The 26327-nt window shown below is 49.5% G+C and overlaps 1 protein-coding gene across 1 annotated transcript; it reads right to left on the minus strand.

Moving 5' to 3' along the window:
• Window positions 1-8068: 8068 nt before the first annotated feature.
• PHOX2B (paired like homeobox 2B) lies at window positions 8069-12853 on the minus strand. Its single transcript, XM_002709278.6, has 3 exons — window positions 12273-12853; window positions 11215-11402; window positions 8069-10156 (listed from the first exon to the last, which is right to left on the minus strand). The coding sequence occupies exons 1-3, from the start codon at window positions 12511-12513 to the stop codon at window positions 9641-9643; spliced, it is 945 nt and encodes a 314-aa protein (XP_002709324.4). The 5' UTR covers window positions 12514-12853; the 3' UTR covers window positions 8069-9640.
• Window positions 12854-26327: the final 13474 nt, after the last annotated feature.

The raw sequence follows: 26327 nt of genomic DNA on the forward strand, positions 1-26327 counted from the left end.
AAAGCCACAGAACCTGAGTAAAATGCACAAGATTGTGAGTTTGTGTTGCTAGTGCTTCTTCCCTTAGCAACCTCAAGCAAAGCTCCTTATCTCCCAGCATGCCTGAGTTTCCGCATCTGGAAAATGAAGATGATAATCACACTTACACGTCAAGGTGCTCTGAGGACTTGACGGCTGGGGCAGCTGAGCTCCACATCTCTTCAGGGCAACACAGCAGGAGCTGGACCCATAAATGTCTTTATTGGGACCTTGTAAGGTGTTGGTTAAGAACAGTCCATCCATTACCTACAACAGACATCCCCAGGCCCTCAGACTGGACAGAGTGGGCCTCCCGGAATCAGCCTACTGCGCAACTCACCACAGTGGGATGGCAACGTGGTCTGGGGAAGAGAACGCCTTGGTGCACAAAGAGGGAGGACCCAGTGATGTCAGCCCTGTCATTTGGGGCCAGCTTCCTACACTCAACCTCAGGCAGCCGCTTTTGGGTGTCCTACAGTGGATTAGGCTCTCAGGAAGGCTGGTCTAAAAGAGAAGTGATGAGCAAGGAGAGGAGAAAGTCTTTGGGGCCATGGGTTAGCACTGACAGTTCACCCCATGGGGATCTCACCCACTCCTGGAGTACCAAAGTCCTTACTGCTCGACCTTCTTGGGCCCAGTGAGCACCTGACCCAGGCACACACTCGCTGAACATTTGTTGGTCCGAGGATGTGATGAAGGATCTGTGAACTCCTGCCCATGACAACAATATTTGCTCGTACACAGGACTGTGTATGGTCGTTGTGCACAGTTAAGAGCTTTAAGGGGTCATGGGGAAGCTTTTATTCACTAAGGCATGTGTGCGCACAGGACTGTTGTGTGTAACCAGATGCAGAGGAGCTGAGCTGAATTTAAATCCATCCCCAGCTCTGCTGCTCATGAGCTGGAGGGACTTAATCAGCTATCAATCTTTGTAAATCCTGTTTCCTTTATCTCTAAAATGGGGATAGTTATATACTGAAGATGTGATGAGATAATTCACATAAAGTGCTAAGCACAATTCCTAACACAAAATAAATCACAAACAGAAGCTTTAAAAAATTCTATTTTCATTTTTTATTTGAAAGGTAAAGTATCAGAAGGACAAGCAGAGGCCTTCCATCCACTTGTCCATTCCGCAAATGCTCTCAACATCCAGGGCTTGGCCAGGCTGAAGCCAGGAGCCCAGAACTCCATCTGGGCCTCCCATGTGAGTGACAGGCAGCAAAACATTTGAGCCATCATCTGCTGCTTCCTTGGTGTGCTTAGCAGGAAGCTAGATTAGAAGCAGAGGAGCCAGTACTCAAATCAGGCACTTCCATATAAGATGAGGATACCCCAAGGAGCATCTTAATCCCTGTGCCAAATGCCCACTCCAGAGGATTTTTCTTATTGGCTATATGTATTGGTTTTCTTGTTCACTAGCATATAAGTACATACAAGAAATCAAGGACACTATCAAGGAAGATGGAAGGGGTGCTGGGTCTCTCATATTGGTCTCTACTTTAAAAAAAATGGGGGTATGGTGCTGTGGCATAGCGGATGAGGCCACCACCTGCAGTGCCAGCATCTCATATGGGCACTGTGCCTGCCCAACAAATGTTAAAAAGGGCAGAGATGGAGTGGGCATTTGACACAGTGGTTAAGATGCCTACATCCCGTATGGAGCAATTGGCTTGAGACCTGCTTCCTGCTAATGCACACCCCAGGAGGCAGAAAGTGGTGGCTCAGGTCTTTGGGGCCCTGGTACCCACACTGGGGACCAAAGTGGAGATCATGGCTGTCACAGGAATTTGGGTCAAAAAGATAGGGGTTTGAGACTCACCTCTGGCAGATACCAGTTTTAGAATCTTGAGCAAGTTGCTCAGTTCTTCTGCCACTTAGACTTTTTGCACCTGGAAAATGAGAATAATAATATTCTATCCCAGGAGTCTTAAAGTCTGTAATAGATAACAAATGCAAAACAGCCAGCAGAACATCTGACACATAGTAGGTAGTCCGCAAAGCATATTAGCTTAGACTCAGACAAACCAGGCTTGCCAACCACTTCGCCCAGGCCAGCCCTGCCACTGGGGCCTTAACGAAATTCAGTTTTACACCCAGGTACTTCCTGTTCTGGAAATTACCACTTAACTCATCTGAGAGTCATCCAACAAGCAGTCGTCCACTTGGTTTCCTAATGAAATTATGCCCAGGTTAGAGGCCTTTATTTCTCCTCCATGTCTGCCTTTCCCCCTGAGGGAGTTCTTTGACATCAAGCATATGGCTAAAGTAACATCACTGCTCAATCACTTGGCCTTGGGGGATTTTATAAAATCCAAATAGTTTCAGGTTTAGACCAAAAAGTAAAGTGAGTGACAGCAAGGCAAATGCGGAATTCCTTTCATCATCATCTTCTTCTTTGGAACCTGTTTAGCATATAGGTTAGGAGGTGGAACTCTGGGTTGAAAGCTTACTTTGCCATTATTGATGGTGTGACCTTGGATGAGACTCAGTAGCCTTGGCTCTCAGCAGTGAAAAGGAAGCACAGCCCCACCCCCATCAGTGCACCGTATTGGGTGTATGCAAACTGCCTCCATCCTGCTACTGGTCATGAAATCCTGGAACTCTCTCTGTTCTGCTTTGAGGGCTGGTTCTATTCTATTTGGTTCTTAGAAGGAACAGGTAATAGGTTTAAAACTCCCCCAAGGTAACGTCCACCTTGGAAGCAAAATGAGTATGTGCTCTGGTCCTGATAAAAAGGTCTTAGAGTCAGAGCTTCACAAGAGACAGAAGAGCCTGCTCACACCAAACAGCCAGAACTCCTCCGCTTCGTGCGTGTGTCGCAAACCCCTTGGATTCGGCTGATGCCCATGAACACTTTCTCACGACAACAGATCTAAATGTCAAAAATAAAACGCAGGGGCAAGTGTTTGGAGCAGCAGCCTAAGTCACCTCTTGGGATGCCTGCACCCCATGTCAGAAGGTCTGGCTCAAGTCCCGGCTCTTCCACCTTTGATCCAGCTTCCTGCTGGTGTGCGTCCTGGGAGATACCAGGTAATGGGTGCCTGACACACACAGGGGAGATCCAGATTGAATTCCAGGCTCCTGGCTTTGACTCGGCTCAGCCCTGGCTGTTGCTGGCATTTGGAAAGTGAATCTACAGGTGGAGCAGCCCTCTGTATCCCTTAAAAAAAGGAAAGCAATTAGGGGAGGGGTTGGGACAATATTGGCCAAAGGATACAAAATTTCAGTTAGATAGGAGGAATAAATTTAAGAGACCTATTGTGCAGTATGGTGGCTATAGTTAATAGCAATGTATTGTATTCTTGAAAATCACTGAGCGTGGATTTTAGGTGTTCTTGCCACAAGAATAAATATGTCAGCAAAACATATATTAATTAATTTGATTTGGTGTATACAGTTTTCAAAACATCATGTACCCAATAAATACATACAATTTAACTTGTTAGTTTAAGAATTAAATAATGTTTAAAGAAAGAGAATGAGGGAGAAATGCATAGGATTACAAAAGAAGACAATTGAAACAAAATTAGCAAAATGTTTTATTTTTGTTTTAATTTATTTGAAAGGCAAAGAGACAGACAGAGAGGGACTTTCCATTCACTGGTTCACTCCCCAGATGGCCACAGCAGCTGGGACTGGGGCCAACTCCACCCTAGTCTCCCACATGGGTGCCAAGGGCCCAAGTGTTTGGGCCACGGACTGCTGCCTCCTGGGGTGCATATTAGCAGGAAGCTGGAATCAGAAACTGAATCGGGACTCGAACCCAGGCAGTCAATATTGTGTGTGGGCATCTCAAGTGGTATCTGAACCAGTGCACCAAACACCCAATGCTCAAAAATGTTTCAAAACAAATTTGTGATTCATTTCTTTATTCAAGCAGTGACTAACAAGATATAATAGCTGGTTTAATAGCATAATTTCAAACTAATGATGAATATAAATATCATGATATATTAAGATGACTGCAAAGAATCTAATGTGAAATGCAAACATCTGTGATTTCTATTGATAACAAGTCACAAGCAACAGTAATTACTACTGTGACTATGTTGCCTACATTATTTAGAAGATGCTACATTTCAGATTGAAATAACTGAAAATAGTTGTTTTTTTCTTACCTGGCATTCTGATTCAAGTTTAAGAACTCCTGACCTAAGCCATGACCAACAGGTCCAAAATGTGCACCATGGTGACACAGACGTGTTTTTAGACAGTCTGCCTCTCACCCACATGATGTCACAGGTCTCTGTGCTCCACTGTGTGCTCCAACACAGAAACACAATGAGGGCGGGATGTCCGGTCATTCCATTCCACGTGGGCTTGTGAGCAGCCCCTCTGGAATCACGGCTGGAGATCGTAGGTTGGGGGTGGGCTTTTGTCATTTGCATCGTAGGTCTGTCATGCTCCTGGGTTCCCATCTGTTCCTGACATCCACTCCTGTAGAGCCTCCCAAGTTCTGCACTTCATGAACATAACCGTCCTTTCTCTGCACATGCTCCAGCCCCTGGCTACTCCTTGTCTTATCCACTTATGCCAGAGACTGGAAGCTGTAAACATGTTGCCTTGCAGGAAAAAAAAAAAAAATTCACCCTCCTCCGGGGAGTGGGGGGGGGGGCGTCTGAATGCTTTCTCCCTCTCAGGTCCTGGACTTCTTCCGCGTCACCCATTCTGGCCCACAAGACCGCTCAGAGGCTGTTTTGAGATCTCTGGATGTAACCACCTGTAATCGTGTGGGCCAATGCAAACTCTTCCTCTGTTGAGGCTGTCAGAGCAGAGCCTGCAGCGCCCAGGTGCTGCCCACTCTAGCAGGGCTGCTCTGCATCCCTGCTGCCTACTCCCAGCTGATGCGGGGTTGGGGGGGCATGCGAGCCTGTCCCTGGGTGCCTCAGTTTCCTGAAAAGAACGAAAGGGAATAGTGCATTTCCCACAGAGTAGCCATGAGAAGTACTTGCATTAAAGCCGGGCCTGGAATAGAGCTATTACCTGGTAGCACCTGCTACCCCTAGACTGACTCTGGGCTTCAGCTCGCCACTCTCTGAGAAGTTCCCCAATGCCCACCTTCCCATACTCATTCACATTCTGTGTTCCTGGGACATTGACATGAGTGACAACTGACAGCCCTCCTTAATTTTCTGAGGTCTGAGCTAGAGAAATCAAGAAAGGATTTAGGGGCTGATGTGGTGTAGAGGGTGAAGTCATTGCCTGCAACACTGCCTCTGGTCCAAGCCCCAGCTGCTCCACTTCCAATCCAGCTCCCTGTTGATGTGCCTGAGGAAGCAGCTGCTAATGGCCCAGGTTTCTTGGGCCCCTGTACCCATGTGGGAGACCCCAAAGAAGCTCCTGGTGCCTGGCCCAGCCACGGGTGTTGTAGCAATTTGGAGAGTGAACCAGCTGATGGAAGATCTCTCTCTCTCCCTCTCTCCTCTCCACCCTCCTTTCTGTAACTCTGCCTTGCAAATAAACAAATAAATCTTTATAAAAGAAAAGAAAGTATCTAGGAGCTCCATCATCATTCTCATTGTATCTGACATATATTGAAGACTTACCGCTATGCCAGATGTTTGTTGTACATTGCTTTATTTAATCCTGCCAACAACCCCACACCTGTGTTATTGTTCACATTTATGGCGGATGAGCTAGGCTCACAGGGGTCATTTGCACCCAAGGTCACACCAGCCCTTCTGTGATTGAAGGCCATCTCTGCTTAGTCAGAGGCTAGCTTCCTAGGGGCATGGCGTGGCCGCAGAGAAGCCTCTGGGGTGCGTAAAGGGCAGCTTCTGCTTGCTGGGTTATCAGCTCCCCTCTGAAAGCACTCTCTGGCTCCCTGCTCTGGGCCGTTTGGAAGGAGACTTGGCTTCGGGGTGGCCATCTGGCATCGGTTCATGCAGCTTTTGTGAAATCACATGTGGTCCCGGAGTTGCCAGGAAAAAGGATGTCTTGATGAGCCAAAATGCAAATTCCTTAGGAGAAGAAAAGTGAAAGTGAGCTTGTTCACACTGTGCAGGGCTCCAAGGAAGTGACACAATGGAGAGACACAGTGTCCTGCCACTAGGCTCCATCATATTACAGGGACGTTTTTCTGCATCTGATCATAAGCTTACCTCTCGTGTTTGCCTCTTGGATCAGTAAGAAAAGCGGAGGTGACCCAAAGGAAAAAGAAGGCGAGCTGCAGGGGCCTCAAGCTGGACAGTCCCAGACGTTTCCGGAGTGCCCCCTGGGACACTGCGGTGGGGAGGAAGTGCCCAGAGCCATCCCCCTGCTTCCCTGGCGCTAGGGCTGTCACTCAAGTAGACCTAGGCCAGGAGTAAGGACTCTGGGGGACTTCATTCAGTGTATTCACACCTGAAAGGGTAGTTATGGGCCTCATTGGAGTTTTCAAAAACTCTTTAGCTATTTGGTTTTCCCTCTTCTTTCTCTCTCTTCTCCCTCTCTCCAATTCTTGTTTTCTTCCTCTGCTGATCTTCTCCAGAACGTGGATTTCTCTGACCTGCCCATCAGCTCAGAGAAACTTAGTCAGCAGACCCCCAAAGCCTCAGGAAGGCAACTTTCGCTCTAGCCAAGCCCTGGGCAGGCTTACCTGGGCTTTGAATGCTCCTTTTGTCAAGAAATTCCTGCCCTCCTTTGTGCCTCTCCCAGACCTTCTAAGTTATACGTACAGCCAAAGACTGCAGCCTAAGGGATCTGGCAATTTCTAGCATTTTAGAGCAGCACAATTAATGGCATTGTCTAAAGACAACGTAGTCTTAGAGAATCACTGAGGGGCATTTAGACATGGGGTTTTTAAAAGCTATTTATATGCCTTTTAGAAACATAGTAGTTTGATGTCACCCAAAGGCTTGGGATTTCCGAAGGAATCTACCTGATCAAATGCAAATCATGTTTGGATACTTCAGGTGAGAGGCCCTGGCCAGTTCGAACCAGATCCATGGACAATCCTCAAGCCAGAGGAGGCAGAGTGTGGCTTCCCCTGGAATGAGGAGATAAGTGCCCCAGAGAGGGAGAGACCAGAAGTCTACACAGGCTTCTCCCAGAAGGAGGAGCCCTGCCACATGAAACAGGAAGAGAGCAGATTGCATCCTGGGACTGTTGTGGGGGTCCCTGCCTTCCCGAAAGGGCTCCCTGAAGCTGCCAGAGCCGCCCTCTGCCTCCACCTGTTGCCGGTTCTGGAACATTCCCACCTGGCTTCTCACAGTGTCGTGCAGTGGCCCCCATATCATCTATGGAGCTTGTTAAAACACATGTTGCTGGGTCTCCACCTTCCCAGAGTTTCTCATTCAGTAGGTCTAGGGCTGGGCCACAAATCCCTAGGGGACACTGCTCCTCCTGTTCAGGCACACTTTGGGCACCACTGGTGAGCAGGAGCATGGGTTGGGCTTCCTGGGATCAAAGGCTGGTCTTTGCTCATAACGCCAGGGGTTCTGGAGCAGGTTAACCTCTCTGCTGCCTCCATACCCTCATCTATTGAAAAGAAAGAGAGGAGAGGAATTGCACCTGTTTTGTGGTTTCACTGTGAAAGGTGGATAGTATCAGGCATGGAGGCTCAACCAAACTTGATGTTATTTCTCCCAACCCAGAGCTGCTTTGGGGCCCGATGCCCACTGCTGTCCAGATTCATCTGCCCACATTGGGACCCTTCTTTGGTTGTCCCTGGGTGCCAACAGTCAGCAGGGTAGGGAGGCTGGACCTCCCAGACCTCTCCGGACATCTATACCGAAGGCGCCAGGGCACATCACCCCCACTTTCAAGTCCACCTCAGAGAGTATGGCCCTGTGCATGCCTATGTTCTTTTGTGCCCTGTGACCGCGCGACAAGTAAGCACTGGCCACAAGAATCTGGCTGGCTCTCCCAAGCACTAAATTTCATATTTAATTTGGATGCATGGGTTTGAATTCTCAATCTGCCCAGACTTCCAATGCTGCACAAGCCTTGGACAATTTAGTCATTTCCTCCACCCTCCCTCATCATTTTAAAATGAATTTCAAAAGCAACCAAATGGCAAACCAAACAAAAAAAGAACCAAGAAAATGTCAGAAGCCTTCAGTTGCTAGACTCATGTTTTGCTTTTATTATCAACAACCAAGTTAATGGTACACTCTTGGAAAACTATATGCACATGTAGAAATATTTCCCTTTTAAATAGAAGCATCCATTATAACACATATAAATAAATTCGAAAATCTGAAACATAATTTATGGTTATGTTCACAAACATAGTCCAACGACAGACATGCGCCTGATAACAAAAATATATACCATTGTCTGGACCGTGGCCTCTCTAAACACAAAGGAATTGAACCCGTGAGAACCTTATTACGCCATAAAGACACGTCATAGAGACTACAAGAAGAGAAAAACATCATACGGTCACGTAGAGGAGACAGTCTGTACTGATAGGAACACGATACAATTGAGTCACAGAACACAGTTGTAGAAAGACACTGAAAAAGTTAAAGCCTCAACATTCAACTAATATCTATAGTTTGTGCCTTTTAAAATAAAAACAAACAAAAATAAAGAAATCCCAACAGAGCTGTCTAAACTGCGCAAAGAATGGGATCGTCAGTATACAGTCCATCCACCATCCAGGATGTGGGTCCAGTTCAGACCCTTCAGACAAGCGCAAGCCGACACTTCTGCAGACGCGCGGTGTGCCTCTCCCTCGCTGGGCTGTTTTTTCTCTGCAGCCAGTTGCCTGGACTGCAATTGACTCCCATCCAAAGCAGCGCCCAAAAGTTCATTAAAAGCTGGTGGAAGAAGAAAACGCTGGCAGGGGGTGGCAGGAGAGAAAAAAAAGGAGAGTCGTGGAGCAGGAGACACAGTCCGCAGAGTTTGTGGGGGAAAAGGCATCTCACGTAGAGGGCATCTTTCAGGGCCGAGCGGGTTGGGGGTTGCAGCGGTGTGGGGTTCAGACGCTGCGTGGCGGGATGGTGTTCAGCGAGGTGGAGCAGGCAAGCGGACGGGGAACAGTCAACTTTGGCCGCAGGAACAGGTGGACTAGTCGTCGCCCGAACCCAGAGAGGCGGGGGAGGGGGCTGGAAAGGCGTCCCCGCTCGCCTCTCCTCACCCCACCCCAGCGGAAGAGGCCCCAAGAGTTGGCGCCCGCAAGAGGCACGCAGACCCTCAGCCCGCTGCCAATTCTCCCATTCCCCTATTTGTCTTTTTTTTTTTTTTAAGCCTTCGTTTTTTAAATAGTTGCTGCCTTCCGAATTGGTTGTGGCCTCATCTCTGCCCGTCACCTGCCCGGACGCACATTCCCCGAGACAGACAGACACCGACACGCAGACACAGCCCCCTGAGAGTGCCCCGAGTCCGGGCCGCGCTGGGCACAGCCCCCAGTCCGCAGGCAGGGCCCCGGCGCCGCCCCAAGGCAGGTGCGAAGCCAGGGAAGCTGTTTCTCAATTCGTTTCGTTTGGGGGTTGAGGAAGGGGTTAGAATGGGGTGGAAAGGGGGCGATGTCGTTCTCTTTTTATTCTTATCGCGATTACTTGAGGCCCTCGATGCAGAAGCCACGGCAGCAGCGACGACAATAGCCTTGGGCCTCCCCGCTCGCCCGCTCGCCCGCTCGCCCGCCTGGGCCCCGGCTCGCCTGCCACCGCCGCCGCCGCCGCCGCATCGCCGATCAGAACATACTGCTCTTCACTAAGGCGGCTTTGGCACCGTTGGGTCTTTGGAGCGAAGATAGCACGCTAGCGAACGGGCCCCCGAGCGAATCCGGGATAGAGGTGATGGGGCCGGGCCCGGGAGCCCAGCCTTGTCCAGGGCCCCCAGCCGCAGCCAGGCCTCCGGCCGCCGCCGCCGCAGCAGCCGCTGCCGCAGCCGCCGCCGCAGCCGCCGCCGCCGCAGCGCCGCCCTTGCCGGGTTCGCCTCCCGGGCCCCCGGGCCCCGCCGCCCCCGGAGCGCCCGCAGGGCTGGGCCCGCCGCCGCCGCCGCCGCTCGCCCCGCAGCTGGGGGCGGGGTTGGGGTTGGGGCCCGGGCCCCCAGTGCTGTCCGGGTCGGTGCTCTTGGCCTCTTTGCTCTCGTCGTCCCGGGAGGAATCAGACTTCTTGCCCGAGGAGCCGTTCTTGGCCGCGGCCGCAGCCGCCGCCGCCGCGCGCTCCTGCTTGCGAAACTTGGCCCGGCGGTTCTGGAACCACACCTGGCCGGAGACGCGAGGGGAGGCGGGCGAGAAGGAAGGAAACGAGAAGGAAAAGTGCCGGTGAGGGTGGGCCGTGTCCAGTTCCCGCTTGTTGCAACCCGCACCCCACGCCCCACTACCTCCACCGTGCGCCCTGGACATGGCCGCGCGCCCCCAGTCCACCGAGGCCACCCCTCCCGCTTCTCCTGCGTCTTTGGAGAAACTTTGGGATCGCCAGTTGGACACGGCAGGGGAGACGGCGGCTTGCGGGACAAGTAAAAAAGGCCGCAGGTTCCGGAAAGATCCTACCGTGGAAGCCCTTACTCTGCTGGGCCCTTTGCTCAGTCTGCAACTTGAACAACTCCCAAGCTCCTCACCCACGCTGAGGCCTCACGTTTAAAGTTAAGCTCTAGTCGGGAGAACGAGGAAGGAGCCTCTGAGTTTTGTACGGGCTTCCCGATCCCGGCCTTGGGTCCCGGAGGAGCGTGCGATGGTGCCCATCACCGCTGCCTCTCCGCTGGGGACCTCACCTGGGAGGTACCACGGCCAGCTCCTGAGAGCGCCTGGTACCCTCACAGGTGCCAGTAAACTAAACTTGACCTTCGTGCACTCACAGCCCTGAGCAAATTTACAAGTCCGAAGTCCCGAGAAAACGCACTGACTCGCGCGCCGTGGGGACAGGTTAAAAGCGCTTGAGTTACGAGGCATTTGACAGTAAATAAATAAATACTTGTAATGTGAGGACAAGGGCTGCGCTCCTTCTCCGGCTTGGGCACTTCCTGTCCCCGAGGTGCCTAGCTCATTCAGGTCCCAGAGTCCCGAAATGCCTCTGCTCGAGTGGGGAACACCTTTGAAGGCTGCGGATGCGCCTCAAAGGGCGCGCGCCCTAACGGCTTCCTTGCGCGCCCAGCCAGACCAGTGGGACCTCTCACATGGGTCCCGGGTCCCTCGCTGGGTCTCCAGATCCTTCTTCAGCGAGATCCCGGCAATTTCGAACTCCCGCACCCCGACCCGTCAGCCATCCGCATCCCTGCCCAGACAAGTGCGGCCGAGCTCGCTCGGTTTCCGGGCGCTGCTACCTGGACTCGCGCCTCGGTGAGGTCGATCTTCAGGGCCAGCTCCTCCCGGGTGTAGATGTCGGGGTAGTGCGTCTCGGCGAAGACCCTCTCCAGCTCTTTGAGCTGCGCGCTCGTGAAAGTGGTGCGGATGCGCCGCTGCTTGCGCTTCTCGTTGAGGCCGCCGTGGTCGGTGAAGAGTTTGTAAGGAACTAAGAGGGTGACAGAGGAGAAAGTCAGTGAGCGGAACAGAGGGGAGCTGCAGGTGAGGACTCCAGGTCAGGTCGCCGGGGAGCCGCTACCGAACCGGCGTGGGAGAGCAGCCGAGAGAACCTGCCGAGAGACACCGAGCAAATTCGTTATGTACTGAGATGGGGGCGCACATTCCGGGCTTTGCCGGTGTTCCAGCTCAGGCGCCTCTGGGTGCGTTGAAATAGCGCATTGGAGATGGCTTGAGGCCGGGGACACCGGGACATGGGATAGCACTTTCAGCAGGGAAAAAACCGAGAGAGGAAGAAAGGGGAGGAAAAAAAAAAAAAAGAAAAAAGTCCCAAAACGTCCACGGGAATGTCAGGGAGCCGGGGAAGAAGTTAGCAAACACTTGGGCAATTGGAACTTTTCAGTTCTCAGAAGCTGACCCCGGGCCGAAAGTTGGGGGCCAAGGGCTGAAAGAAGAAGCAAAAGTAATAAACTAAAGAAATGATCATGAAAATGACCAGCCACAGAGGTGTGAGCCGCTGTCGGTTCTTAAAAAGAGAGACACTGCCAGTAATGAGCTTTACTCTTTGTTATTTAATTATTTTCTAAGCTTTACGTCTCATCGCAAAGTAAATAAATTATGCCTATCATTTTGGCAGCTTAAGATAATTTTGTTGGCGGTTCGGGTGTGACTAGGATAGTGTAACCCTGTAAGTGAATTACCCCTCCCTGCAATCGCTTCTAACGTGATAAATTCTTTCATTTGTGTAAGCAAATTTCGTTTGGTAAATACTAAACACATTTCCATTTTCAAATGCAATCAAGGCTTCCTATATACGAGCGGAAAGGCGGCTTCCTCGGCGGAGAAAGCTGGCGGTCCTTACCTGCGGCGTAGGGACTGCTCTGGTGGTCCCTCAGGGTGCCGAGGCTGCAGGATCCCGGCGTGAGGGACGGGCAGCCGGACGTGGCCCCAAAAGTGGTCCTGATCGGGTTATACTGGAAGCCACTGGCCTGACTGCAGGAACTGAAGTCCGCATAGGCTGAAGCCAGGCTCGAGGTGTCCATCCCAGCCATACAGGACTCGTAGGCAGAGGAATTGAGGTAAGAATATTCCATTTTATACATTGAAAAGGTTCTGGATGGCTCAGCCAAGTGAAAAAATGAAATAAAAGATGGATATGGAGAAGGTGGCTGGAGTGGGGAGATGTGCACAGCTCAACGCCTGCCTCCAAACTGGCCTCCTTACTACCAGCAGAGCCTAGTTTTATGAAAAAGCCTCCTATGAGATGCCTTGTCTGAGGTCTCTAGAGCATATAGTCCTCATAATAAACTTGGCTCTTTCCACTTGGACAATAGCAAAGCGGTTGGTCTTATTGCTGGCGCTTTTTACATGACAATAACTCATCCGTCTATTGGGCTGGCACTGGGGAACTGAGCTGTCCAACCTCCCTATCATTGATTCCTGCATCTCTAATTAGAATTTAATACCACACCATTACGCACTGAGCCCCTGATCCTCCTTCTAACCAGCTCCTTGCCCTTTAATTCAATCACACTGCTTGGAAATAATGAAAGTTGGGTGACGATTCTCCCTGATCCAATTTCCCTGAGCTTTTAAGCCTTTTTAACTGATCTATACCTTAGGCATAAATGGAGATAGTGTGTGTGTGTTTTCCCCCCTTCTTGGTCCTCTCCCTCTCTCTCTCTTTTTTTTCTTGGTTAGGGAGAAGAAACCTTGATGTCATAGAAAACCTGTTTTGTAAGAGTGTTACACGCTCAATTTAACAACAAGCCTACCCCCTGAAGTGCATGAAATGTTATAAAGGACTGGGACATTGGCAACACTCAGGCGCCCTGTAACATAGAGTAAGTGGGCTGAGGGGGTTTCTGTGAACGCTAAGTGCATTTCTTTCAGATACACCTGGAAGAGATGGTTTTAAAAAAAAAAAAATCAGAGAGCATCTTATAAATTGCATTTCTCTTTGCAGCTTAATGTGCTTTCTAGAGACTAGGTGAACAGACGCTTAAAAATAAAAAAAAATAAAAAATAAAAAATAAAAACCAGCCAGAGAGAGAGAGCTAAGGAAAAGCTATTGAAGGGAGGGGGGTGGATCTGGCTTCTCTGCCGGTGGGTTCTCTGCGCTCAGGTCGGCTCAGTGGGCGCGCGAGGTCGCCTTTGGCTAGCGCTGTTGGGTTTAATGATGCCGTGACTTTAGCGAGCGGGCACCAGCGGTTCCCGAAGGCTGTCTCCTTCCTTGCCGGTCCGGCGCTCTCCCTCTCTTTTTCCGCCTCGGTGTTTACCAAGGTGCCCACATCCCTCTGCAGACCCGGGGCTCCGCGAAGAGCGCGGCGGTCGGTCTGCCCAGTAGGTGTGCGGGGCGCAGCGAGCGGGGGCCCAGGCTTTTACGTGCCCAGGCCAGGGCTCCAGGTTGGGCACCTTTCTTTGAACGATTCCTCGGGCTCTTGGGTGCTGGCAACCAGGCACAAAGAAGCGCGTCGTGATTTGTGGACCTCGTGGCCCCATGATTTAAGCGGAGGGTAATTTTCATTTGGTTCGTTAGGCTCTAGCAGAATAAAGGAAACTATTTCATTAAATCCTTCCTCTCGGTGGACAAGAGGGGGAATGCTTAGCTGAATCGCCGTGTGGTGTAAACAAACCCTGGATATTTTATATGAATTAAATGTGTAGATAATTAGTTTTATTGCATTCATTACCCCCTTTATGTGCTCTGTAACAAGTCAGTAATTAAAGTAACAAACTCATAAAGTCTTTATAGGGGCATTTAGGCGTTCAGTGTTTGCCAAACTAAGTGGTTTAATTCAATGCTAGTGCCGGGGAGTGGATGCGCACCCGCTCTCCGCCCGCCACAATGTTTTATTGCGCACTAAACTGCGGCGGACGTCGTAATGGATTCCACCGGGACTGCGGCCCCCCAGCCCTGCGCCGCTCTGCGGGGCGAGCTGGCGGCGCCCCTCGGGTGACTGCGCGGCCCCGGGGCCGAGGCACAGCGCTGCAGAGCGCGGGCGGCGGGACCCACGCCTGGTGACGGTTTGATGGGGAGAGCTGATCGTTTTATTGCAGTTGTATGTTGTACAATGCGTATTTGATAAAGAGGGGCCTTTGGTGACCAGCGTGCGCTTTTTTGTGCACAGGGGTGAAATGAAAATAAATGCGTACCAGGTTTTACTGCGGCGGGAAACAAATTGCAACGCTCTAAACGGTTTTCCTTTATGGTCGCCAGACAAGAGGAGAAAAGGGACGCAAACATCTGTCTCCAGTCCCCCAAACCTAAAGGCCAGCAAAGACGGATGCGAATCCAAGTGTTATTACAGCGGAGATTTGTCTTGATTTATCCGGCTCTCATGAATATGAATCTGCATGGGGCCCGGGAGGTGGCCGGACCCCTTTGGACTCCACACATGGAATTTCCCCCACCTCGGTGCCCCCACCGCCATCACTTAAGGGAGACAGGGACTAGGTTGTCAAGCCACAAGGCTGCAATTGTCCAAGTTTCTCGGTCCCTCCGATCGAGGCCGGGGGTGGGGGTGTTGGTAGAAACGGGGTGGGGGGAATTGTCTCCTAATTTTCCGAGAGCGACCCTGCCGCCCCCCGGGGCCCGGGTGGTACCCCGGCCAGCCCGCTCCTCCAACTGCTGATGCAGGGCTAAGCGTCTTTCCCTGCAGAAGAGAGTGACACGGGGCGACTGCGGGGAGCTGCCGAGGCCTGCGCTGAACAAGGACCTCCTCCACGTCCCGCGTGGCGTCGGCGCCTCCCGGGTGTGTGCGGGCAGGCTGCAGCTGCGCGCGCTCTACTCCCGGGAAGCCCCACCCCGGGCCCGGGTCCCACGCCCCGACCGAGCGCAGGGCCGTTCCACCTCGGGTCCTCTGAGCGCCTGGGGGGCGAAGGCGGGCCGCGGGCCTGCAGTGTGTCAGGTGCTTAGGCAGTGTTTCAGGATGGCTGTCAGGGGAAGCTGTGGAACTTGGGGGTTAGATGGACGCAGGATGGGGTGAGGAGCCCAGGGGAGCTGCATGTCCACAAGCCGGCTCAGGGAGACTCCGGCAGAAGCCGGGAGAGCTGAGCGAGGGCACTGCGGAAGGCGGCTGGGGACGCGCGGCCAAGGCCGAGGCGGGTCGCCTGCCCAGAGCGCTCCCCGCCCTGGGGTCCGGGGTTCCCAGCGACCTTGGCTCCCGGCCGCCGCCTCCTCGGCGCGCCGGCGCTCTCGGGGTGCCGAGCTGTCCCCGATCTCTCCCGGGGCGCCCCCTGGTGCCCGGCGTCGCGGGGTCGGTGTGTTGCGCTCCTCCTCGCCTTTGTATCGGGAGACCTTTCAGCGCCGGGACCGCACGGTCGGCTGAGCAAATGCGCTGGACTTCATTTTCCCCTTTGTCGGCCTTGTAGGTTTATTTTGTTTCGTGTCACCGTCCCTCCGCCCCCACCCCTGGCCCGTCCTCCCGCGGCCCGCCTTTTGTGGCCCGGGGTCCTGCCTCTGCTCAGAGATGAAAGGCCAGGCCCCAGCACCAGCCCCAGCGCCCTGTTTTGTTCTAGTTGTGCTTCTACACGCGAGCTCTCCCCTAAAAGTTGTACCAAATGGTTAATTTAATTATACCAACTATAGACCAACTGCTTCAGCAGCCTCCACCACGCGTCTGGGAGGAAAAAAGAAACCATCTATAAGAAATAATCTAATAAAAGTGAAGTGTAGAAAAACCCCTCCTGATTTTCAACCGGCACAAATAGAATTAAGCTTCAGTATCCTTTTTCCCAAACAGACCTTTTGTCCAGATCACAACTTCAGCCAACCAGCAATGTGTACAGTGCCTGCTCTTTATTTTCATAGAGGCTGGTGGGTAGCGAGATGGATTGATAGATACATGGCCGCTTGGGTAGATGGATGGTTTGTGCCATCGCCCTGACTTGCCTTTCTTAATACGTGTACACGGTTGGTTTTGTTTTTCCCTTTGCCGATTTTCTGAATCAATAATGGAAAGGCAATGCTCTTTGGCAAAAGGGGAGGGGGGCGGAGAGACCATTTAAAGTACAAACAAGGGAAGAGGCTACCACATATCCACCATGAGAAAAAAATGTTTACATGCTACGCAACAGCAAATGAAAAAGGTTGAAAGTTTAAAAGAAACTTTTCTTTCCTTTTCTTTGCCATTCATAGGAGGGTTTCTTTTTTTTCTTCTTCTTCTTTTTTTTTTTTCCTTGAAAGTCAGAAAGAATGTTAGAAGACAAGGAAACAAAACAGCAAACAAAATGCCATTGTCTTGGAGGAGCAATTCATGGGAAAAATGCTTGTCAGCGTGCTAATGCCTCACTCCTAGGAGGCTGTTTTGAGGCTGTTTTACCGCAGGCGAAGCACAATAACATGGGAATGAATAAAATATTAAATACCAGTGAGAGTTTCAGAGGAATTTTCTTTTTGATTGCTTTATTTGATGCTGCATGGAGATTGTTCCAGCCCAGTGAGCCCCACTGCCTGGCAGTCTCAAGTCACAAGTGACAGTTCTCTCCACCAGACATTTAGAAGGCCAGATTTGTCCTGGGGTTTCTGCAGAGAGATTTCTGCAGGCGGCGGCCTTTGCTCCTCACCTGCACCACGAAAATAACCTAGATAGGATTTCTGGGGAGATGCTGTCTCCCCCAGAATGTCAAGCAAACCACAGCATTCTCAACCCTGGTGACCCACTGTATTCTCCGAGTGTTTTACAGTTTTTACCGCATTTTCCATTTGCCTAGCAACCATCATACACATGTTTCATAATAGGAAGTCTTTGAGATACTGGTCACTCTCTTCCTGCACTGTGAGCCTAACAATTATTAACTGATCGACAATAGTGCATTCAACGCGGTTAGCACAGTGCTTGGCACCTGAAAAGAATCCAGCATGATGATGATGATGACATTGGCAGGGTCCCCTTGCACTGTATATTGAACTCTTGACTATGGAGTTTAGTTAGTGCATTGATGCACCATCTTTCCTATTGCACTTTTGTAATGCATGTAGAAGAGACTAGACAAATCCAAGAGTAGTTCTATCAAGTGAGAAAAAAATAAAACAACCAGGCAGAAAGTTCCCATTTCTTTTCTTTTCTTTTTTTTTAGTAATTTACTGGAAGGCATATATCTATTAGGTAGGTTAATTATATACTTTGTCTTGCATTACATGCAATATTTATGCAGGACTAATTCCTGTGTGTAAGTAGATATTATACATTCAGCATGATGGCACTTGAAAAGGCATTTGCCCTCGGTTAGCTGTGTGGGTTTGAGTTGGAGCTTTATGGATGGTACCGAGGTGGTGTTTCTGTGTGTGCGTGTTGGGATTAACTTGGCAGGCAGCCCCTGTGTAAGAGCCCTGCTCCATAGGTGATGGGATACAGATTCCCGTGTCCATCATTTTAAGGATATCATCGTGGAGCCCTGCTCTGCTTCTGCCCTCTCCTCTCCCCCACAGAAGGGCACTCTATAATTAGCAAAAGGAGCTGCCTTATTCCCTTTTTTGCTGGAGTTTGGCTAATAGTAGCAACATCTGCTGAGCTGGTGGTGGGGGAGACATGGGGCATTTGAGCAGACTCACAGATGTAAAAGTGACATCTGCTTGTAACAAAGAAAGGAGCAACAAAATTAAATTAGGCAGAGAGCCCTCGCTGAAGAAAAAGGGGGAAAAACTGTTTGAAGGAGAAGAAAAAAAAAAAAGCAATTACCTTCCCTGACCAAGCTTTTGCAGGGCTTAAAAGAGCACAAGTGAGTGGAGAAAAGTCTGATTTCTGGACTAGCAGCTTCCGGGATGACTGGAGTCACAGCACCCTAAGGAAGCAATGTCCTGAGAGCGCAAGGTGTCCTCATATGCTCCAAAGAAAATGCTCAGGCAAGACCATCCTCCTCAGTTGAGCCATTCCCTGACCTGTGTGTATAGCATGGGCTGAGAAATCATTTGCAGGGTAAAGTCAGCAAGAGGGTGGGTTAATAATACCTCAGTATAATTTTTGGATGAGCTTGGACAGAAACAGATTTTTCACTTAACAGCTTTAAAACATTAGAACTCCTACCTCCACCTACTAAGGATGAGCCATTTTTCACTAGGCTCAAAGTGTGCTCAGGTTGGCAGTTAGAACTGTCTACATGGTGCCTGCGATGCAACCCCATTTGGAGGGAAACATACATGATTAACATGACCAATGTCCTCCCAGTCTTTGCATGAGGAAAGCACAGGGTTACAAAGAACCCCCCACCCCGTCTCTAAGGATTCTTATGTTTTCCCATTTCCTCCACTGGATCAGGGACTGTCCCCAACTCTTCCTCTCTCATGGATTTTATAGCTGCCCTGCTCATTTGAATAGATCTTGTCAACTTGTGCCCAAGTCCTGCTCATACTAATAACCAATCAACACATATCCTGCCTTTGCCATGCTCTCCATCCCCATCTCTCTTCTGCCCTGTACAGTCAAACATCTTGAAGGAGTTGTCTCTTTTCGCTGTCTTTATTTTCCTCTCTCTTTTTAAGATTTATTTGTTTATTTATTTGAAAGGCAGAATGAGTGAGAGAGAGAGAGAGAGATCTTCTATATGCTGGTTCACTCCCCAAATGGTTGCAATGGCCAGAGCTGGGACAGTCTGAAGCCAGGATCCAGGAGCTTCTTCCAGGTCTCCCAGATGGGTGGCAGGAGCCCAAGGACTTGGGCCATCTTCTGCTGCTTTCCCAGGTGCATCATCAGGGAGCTGGATCAGAAGTGGAGCAGCAGGTACTCAAATTGGTGCCCATTCAAGATGCCAGCGCTGCAGGTGGCAGCTTGACTAGCTGCGCCACAGCACCAGCCCCTGTCTTTATTTCTCAATTATCCCATAGTTCCTTCTAATATGGCTTCTAGCACCTCATACAAGTTAAACATTTCTCATCAAGGACATCAGATCCACTAGGGATTTCCCAGGGTTTGAGTTGAGTGTATAAATCACTGGCACAGTTTAATATGTATTTCTGGTTCTCCCCATTTCTAAGACCTAGTGCAATTTCACTCACTAGAATTTAGGTGCAGCCCTGTGACTTTCTGCAGCCAATGGACACTGATGAGAGTGTGAAGTGTGACTTCCAGTGGAAGCTGCAGGAGCTGACACCCAAGTCTCCCCCATTGCCTCTGTCCACCTGTGTTCCAGGTGGTGGCTCCGGATGCCAAGGAGGCGTGGCCTCAGCCGACCCATCTGCACATGCAGTTCCTCAGGGTGTCAGGGGAGGCTTCTGGAAGAGGCGACACTTTCTGTGCTATGTACTAATGGGTGAGAAGGAGCGAGCCGGGAAAATGGCAGTGGAGTGAAGAAGGAAGAGGCTCCCCAGGCAGCAATCAGTGACAGTGACTCAGAAGCCAGGGAGAGTGTGGAGCGTTTGGGATTCTAAAAGCAGTTTGGTTGAGTGTTTGGTTAGTGCAGGAGGGATGGAAGGGAGGACACAGAGAGCTGAGATGTAAGTGAGGAGAGATGGGCTGGAGCCACATCCCAAGGGAGGATGCGTGCAGCACAGTATGATTTGGGGGGGATGGGTGAGGGAGCAGGGAGCCAAGAGGTAGATTAGGAGGCTGCGGTCGCATGCGAGGCAGGAAGTGATGGAAACCTAAGCAGGGAGAACAGCAGTGTAGGATAGAGAAGTGAAAGGACTCAATAAATGGAAGAGAAATAGAGTCTTAGGACAAGCAGAACCTGCAGGCTTTCTGCTCAGGGGACCCAAGCAGATGCCTCAAAACAAAATCCCCCTCCCATAAGTGCTGGAAAGCCCTTCTCTCCGGGAGCTCACATCTAGTGATCCTCTTTAACACCCTTACTTCTTTGGGGTTGTGGCACACTTGATGGTATCAAGCCATTCATTCATTTATTCAACCCATATGAGTATTTATTCAATAACTACTGAGTCTGGAGAAAGACAGTTGCGTCGGGTGGCAGGCTAAGAATTTTGTGAGGTCTTTTCCAGTACTAGCATCCTCTCTGTTGATGTGGGAAGGGGAAATCTACATATATTCTCTACGAAAGAAAAAAATGTAAGTAGCCTTGTGTAGAGCAGGAAGTCAAGGGAGGTGCTTGGAGCTTAGAGAAGCTCGAACATGACTGGTGGGAGAGAGGAGAGTGATCCTGCTGCTCCTCCAGCCTTCCCACTCTGGTCTTGGGATTCTGTGTGTTATCCTCCTGGGCATATTTTCCAGTGACGTTACCAAGAGTCAGGTGTGGAAGAGGGAAATCCCACTCCATGATGGTGAAGGACCAGGCACTCCAGAAGTGGGCGCAGCTACTCCAGATGGCAGTTGTCCATGTCACTCTTGCTGTACCACGTAGATTTCCATTTTTTCTGCCCACAAGGTAATTTTGTATTGCTCCTGGAACTCAAGGGCTCTATGTCACCTCCATGCTACCCAGAAGGAATTCCAATAACACGGTCTTGCCACTTGAGTCAGACTAGGAAGCCAGCCAGGAGGCGTGTTGGGATCACTGGAGCCATTGACGGCCTTACCACACAGCCTTGAAATAGGTACAAAAATGCAGGAGAACTGGAAGCCTCCTAAAAATACTGGGTTTTTAAAAGACCCCAGTGTTGTTGTTTGCTTGTATCATTTTGTTTTATTTAGAAGGTTTGTGGGAGTTTGCCAGTAATGTGCTGCAGCATCATGCATTTTAATGCGAATTTCAGCTGATTCAGAATTTAGAAGCAAATGCAATCCAGTAGTCAGGGACAGGCACCACGTGTCCTAGACCTCAGGAGCCAGGAGACAATAAAATGGTTACAGTGATGCATGTTTGTAGTATTTCCCCTGTTAGACATAATGGAGAATATTAATTTTCTTTTTAAATACACAACATTTCTTTTCTCCCTACTTCTCCCTCCCCCTTCTCCCCGCTGCCTCCATCTGTTTGCCTGGTAAGTTAAACAGCAACCTAGAGAGGTAGAGGGTTGAGAGCTCTCATCACAAACTCACTAACTTCCTTGCTTATTTGTAAACCTTTACCATTTATTTTCAAATGTTCACTTCTTTATTTTCATTATACTTGAAAGGCAGAGAGAGAGATCCTCTTTCCACTGGTTCATTCCCCAAATGCCCACAAAAGCCAGCGCTGGGCCAAGCTGCTATCAGGTACCCAGATCCCAATCTAGGTCTCCCATGTGGGTGACAGGGACCCAAGTAGTTGAATCACTACTTGCTGACTCCTAAGGTGCACGTTAGCAAGAGACTGTAATGAAACTTGAAGAGCCAAGACTCGAACCCAGCTCAAATATTTTGGTCCCTGTCATGCCTGTGGAAGACCCCAATTGAATGATTCCTGACCTCAGTCTGCTCCAGCCCTGGGCTGCTGTGGAAATATCCCATATATTCTGATATGGAATGCCTTTACCATTTAAGATTGGCCCTGAAGAAGAGAAAGAGGAAAAGTGATTTTTAAGAAGAGACAGAGAGAGACCAACACTGTTCCTAGCTTTAGCTTGGCCCAGTCCTGGCCAGTGTGGTTCTTTGGGGAGTGAGTCAGCAGAGGGAACATCCCTCTGTGTGTGTGTGTGTGAGTGTGTGTGTGTGTGTGAGAGAGAGAGAGAGAGAGAGAGAGAGAGAGACTGCCTTTCACATAAACATTTTTGTTTAAGTGAAGGCAGTGAGCAAGAGAGCTTCTACTGCCGATTCCTTCCCCAAATGCCTGCAACAGTCAAAGCTGGGCTGAAGCTAGGAACCAGGAACACATCCAGGCTCCCTCATGGATGGCAGAAATTCAGTTATTTGAGCCATTGCAGCTACCTCCAAGAGTCTGCATTAGCAGGAATCTGAAGCCAGGAGCTGGGACAGGGAATTGAACCCAGGCACTCTTAGGGGCTGTGGGTGTCCTAACCAGCATCTTATCCACTAGGCCAAATGCCCACCACTCCCTCCATCGTCTTTTTCTTAATGATTTTAGGATTTATTGATTATCACTGCCTATATTATATTATGCCACTCATTTAGGGGGTTATAAAATAGTAATATTTCAATTACATTATTCCTTGTTACTGGATGAGCTGGAATGCTTCCATAAATAAAAAAGTTCTTTACTAGTTACTGGGTGCCTAAGGAGCAGTTAACAAGGAATAGTGGGTTATAAAGGTGTGTGGGGGGTGGCACTGGTGCTGTGGCATAGTAGGCTAAGCCTCTGCCTGCAGTGCCAGCATGCCATATGGGCACCAGTTTGTGTCCAGGCTGCCCCTCTTCCAATCTAGCCCTCTGCTGATGGCCTGGGAAAGCAGTGGAAGATGGTCCAAGTGCTTGGGCCCCTGCATCTGTGTGGGAGATCTGGAAGAATCTCCCGGCTCCCTCCTGGCTTTGAATCGGCACAGCTCCAGTGTGTGACCAACTGGGGAGTGAACCAGCAGATGGAAGACCTTTCTCTCTCTCTCTCTCTTTCTCTCTCTCTCTCTCTCTCTCTCTCTGTAATTCTGCCATTTAAATAAATAAATAAAAATTTTTTAAAAAAAAGAAGGTGTAGTAGGTATGGAAGGACAGGATAAATGCTGAGTTCTATCCCTTTATTTACCAGTTTTCAAAACAATAAGCTTGTTCTCTAGCACCCTTCAAAGATCATTAGTGGCTTGTTTTTAAATTTTTTAAATATTTATTTATTTATTTATTTGAAAGGCAGAGTTACAGAGAGTCAGAAAGAGAGAGAGAGAGGTCTTCCATCTGCTGATTCACTTCCCAAATTGCAACAAAGGCCGGAGCTGTGCTGATCTGAAGCCAGGAGCTAGGAGCTTCTTCTGGGTCTCCCATGTGGGTACAGAAACCCAAGGACTTTTGCCACCTTCTGCTGCTTTCCCAGGCCATAGCAGAGACCTGGATGGGAAGTTGAGCAGCTGGGATTCAAACTGGCAGCCATATGGGATACCAGCACTGCAGGCAGCAGCTTTACCCCCTATACCACAGCTCCAACTCCCGTTTTTTAATTTTGACAGCACTATGAACTCACGGGTCTAGATATATTCTTTTTTAAAAAAGATTTTATTTATTTATTTGAAAGTCAGAGTTGCACAGAGAGAGGAGAGGTAGAGAATGAGAGAGGTCTGCCATCTGATGGTTCAATCCCCAGATGACTGCAACGGCCGGAGCTGCACCCATCCGAAGCCAGGAGCCAGGAGCTTCTTCTGGGTCTCCCACACAGGTGCAGGGGCCCAAGGACTTGGGCCATCTTCCACTGCTTTCCCAGGCCACAGCAGAGAGCTGGATTGGAAGAGGAGCAACTAGGACTAGAACCGGCGCTCATATAGGATGCTGGTGCTTCAGGCCAGGGCGTTAACCCGCTGCACCACAGGGCCAGCCCCGGGTCTAGATATATTCTATGTATTTTCTTTCTTTTTTTTTTTTTTTTTTGACAGGCAGAGTGGACAGTGAGAGAGAGAGACAGAGAGAAAGGTCTTCCTTTGCCCTTGGTTCACCCTCCAATGGCCGCCATGGCTGGCACACCGCGCTGATCCGATGGCAGGAGCCAGGTACTTATCCTGGTCTCCCATGGGGTGCAGGGCTCAAGTACTTGGGCCATCCTCCACTGCACTCCCTGGCCACAGCAGAGAGCTGGTGTGGAAGAGGGGCAATCGGGACAGAATCCTGCGCCCCAACCGGGACTAGAACCCAGTGTGCTGGCGCCGCAAGGCGGAGGATTAGCCTAGTGAGCCACGGCGCCAGCTTGTATTTTCTTCATTGCAGTAATTACTCTTATTAAGACTCAAATTGGGGCCGGCGCTGTGGCGCAGTAGGTTAATCTCATATGGGTGCTGGTTCTAGTCACAGCTGCTTCTCTTCCGATCCAGCTCTCTGCAATGGACTGGAAAAGCAGTGGAAGATAGCCCAAGCACTTGGGCCCCTGCACCCATGTGGGAGACCTGGAAGAAGCTCCTGGCTCCTGGCTTCGGATCAGCTCAGCTCCGGTTGTTGTGGCCATTTGGGGAGTGAACCAGCAGATGGAAGGCCTCTCTCTCTGTCTCTCACTGTCTGTAATAATACCTCTCAAATAAATAAATAAAATCTTAAAAAAAACTCAAATTATTCAAGCTTTGACTAGTGGGAACCTCTTCAATTTGGCTTCTTAGTTCTTTTAACGGGTCCCCTTTAAAAGGGAAGCTATCCCTTTGACAGCTTCCTTGCTGGCTGGCATGTCAAGATGTTCTAGTCTCATCTTATATTTTTGCCTAGACCAGGCATCAACCACTCTTCCTAGGAGAAGAGAAATATTCCTTTCTCTGAATATTGGTATTTAGAGACCGCATTGTGAGTGCTAGATGGGATTTCGGAAGGAGTAGGTTGTGAGCATTTTGGAAAGGAAGTGGCTGTCAGTAGGTACCAGGGTTTAGTTGAATTAAAGTCATCAAACATTTATTAAATAATACGTGGCTCCTTCTAGTTGAAGGGGAGGAGAACAGGTCAAGCGGTGCTGTGCATGAAGTGCCTGGGGGGAAGAAACCAGACATGGAACTGTTGTGCCTGGACTCAAGGAATAAAGCCTCATCGAGGAGATGATGTCTGAGCGATAGAAGCAGCCAGGAAGACAAGGTGGAGTGGAGGATTCTGGGCAGAGCCAAGAACACGAGCAGTCTCCGGATCATCAAAGTGCATGGCGTGTTTGAAGAAGAATCAGATTTGCTTCATTTCCTTTGACAGGGTTAGTGGATTTAGAGAGCAGCCAAATGCTGTAGACCTAATGTATGTGGACTTCACCGGGGCAGTCATCCAGACCTATCAAGATATCGCTGTGGACAAGATGGAGAAATATGGACTAAACGATAGTACTATTAGATGAATTAACAGCAGTTAGGTGAATGAATGAACCCAAAGGATGCTGATTAGTGGATTGATGTTAACATAGGCAATGGTCTCCAGTGGAGAGGCAGAGGGTTGTTTCCAACTCAACATTTTTATCAAGGATTTAGATAAATGTACTGTGGAACAAATACTTCACAAGTCTGTGGGTTATGGGATTGGGATAATGGGTAGATTGTTTTTCAACTTTTATTTAATAAATATAAATTTCCAAAGCACAACTTTTGGATTATAGCAGGTTTACCCTCCATAACCTCCCTCTTACCTGCAACCATCCCATCTCCCACTCCCTCTCCCATCCCATTCTTCATCAAGATTCATTTTCAATTATCTTTATATACAGAAGATCAACTTAGTATATACTACATAAAGATTTCAACAGACTGCACCCACAAAGACACACAAAGTATAGAGTACTGTTTGAGTAGTAGTTTTACCATTAATTCACATAGTACAACACATTAAGGACAGAGGTCCTACATGGGGAGCAGGTGCACAGTGACTCCCATTGTTCACTTAACAATTGACACTCTTATTTATGACGTCAGTAATCACCTGAGGCTCTTGTCATGAGCTGCTAAGGCTATGGAAGCCTCTTGAGTTCACCAACTCCGATCTTATTTAGACAAGGCCATATTCAAAGCGGAAGTTCTCTCCTCCCTTCAGAGAAGGATACTGCCTTCTTTGATGGCCTGTTCTTTGTGCTGGGATCTCACTCACTGAGATCTTTCATTTAGTTGTTTTGTTGTGGTGGTGGTATTTTTTTTGTTGTTGTTTTTTGTTTGTTTTTGTTTTTTGCCACAGTGTCTTGGCTTTCCATGCCTGTGAAACTCTCATGGACTTTTTAGCCAGATCTAAATGCCTTAAGGGCTGATTCTGAGGCCAGAGTACTGTTTGGGGCATTTGCCACTCTGTGAGTCTGCTGTGTATCCTGTTTCGCATGTAGGATCATTCTCTCCTTTTGAATTTTATCAAGGATAAAACAGACTCTGGACTCAAAATATGTTGGCAGGCTGGACTTACCAAGAGAAAACTTCTAGAAGTGAATGTAAATGTCCATAGGTGATCCCCCTTGTCAAACATTTTGCAGGGCAGTGGCAAATTGAAATAATTTATAAGTGAGTGGTTTAGTAGGG

Source organism: Oryctolagus cuniculus, chromosome 2, assembly GCF_051225735.1.
Source record: "Oryctolagus cuniculus isolate XC-2025 breed Fujian yellow rabbit chromosome 2, ASM5122573v1, whole genome shotgun sequence".
NCBI classification, from domain to species: Eukaryota; Metazoa; Chordata; class Mammalia; order Lagomorpha; family Leporidae; genus Oryctolagus; species Oryctolagus cuniculus.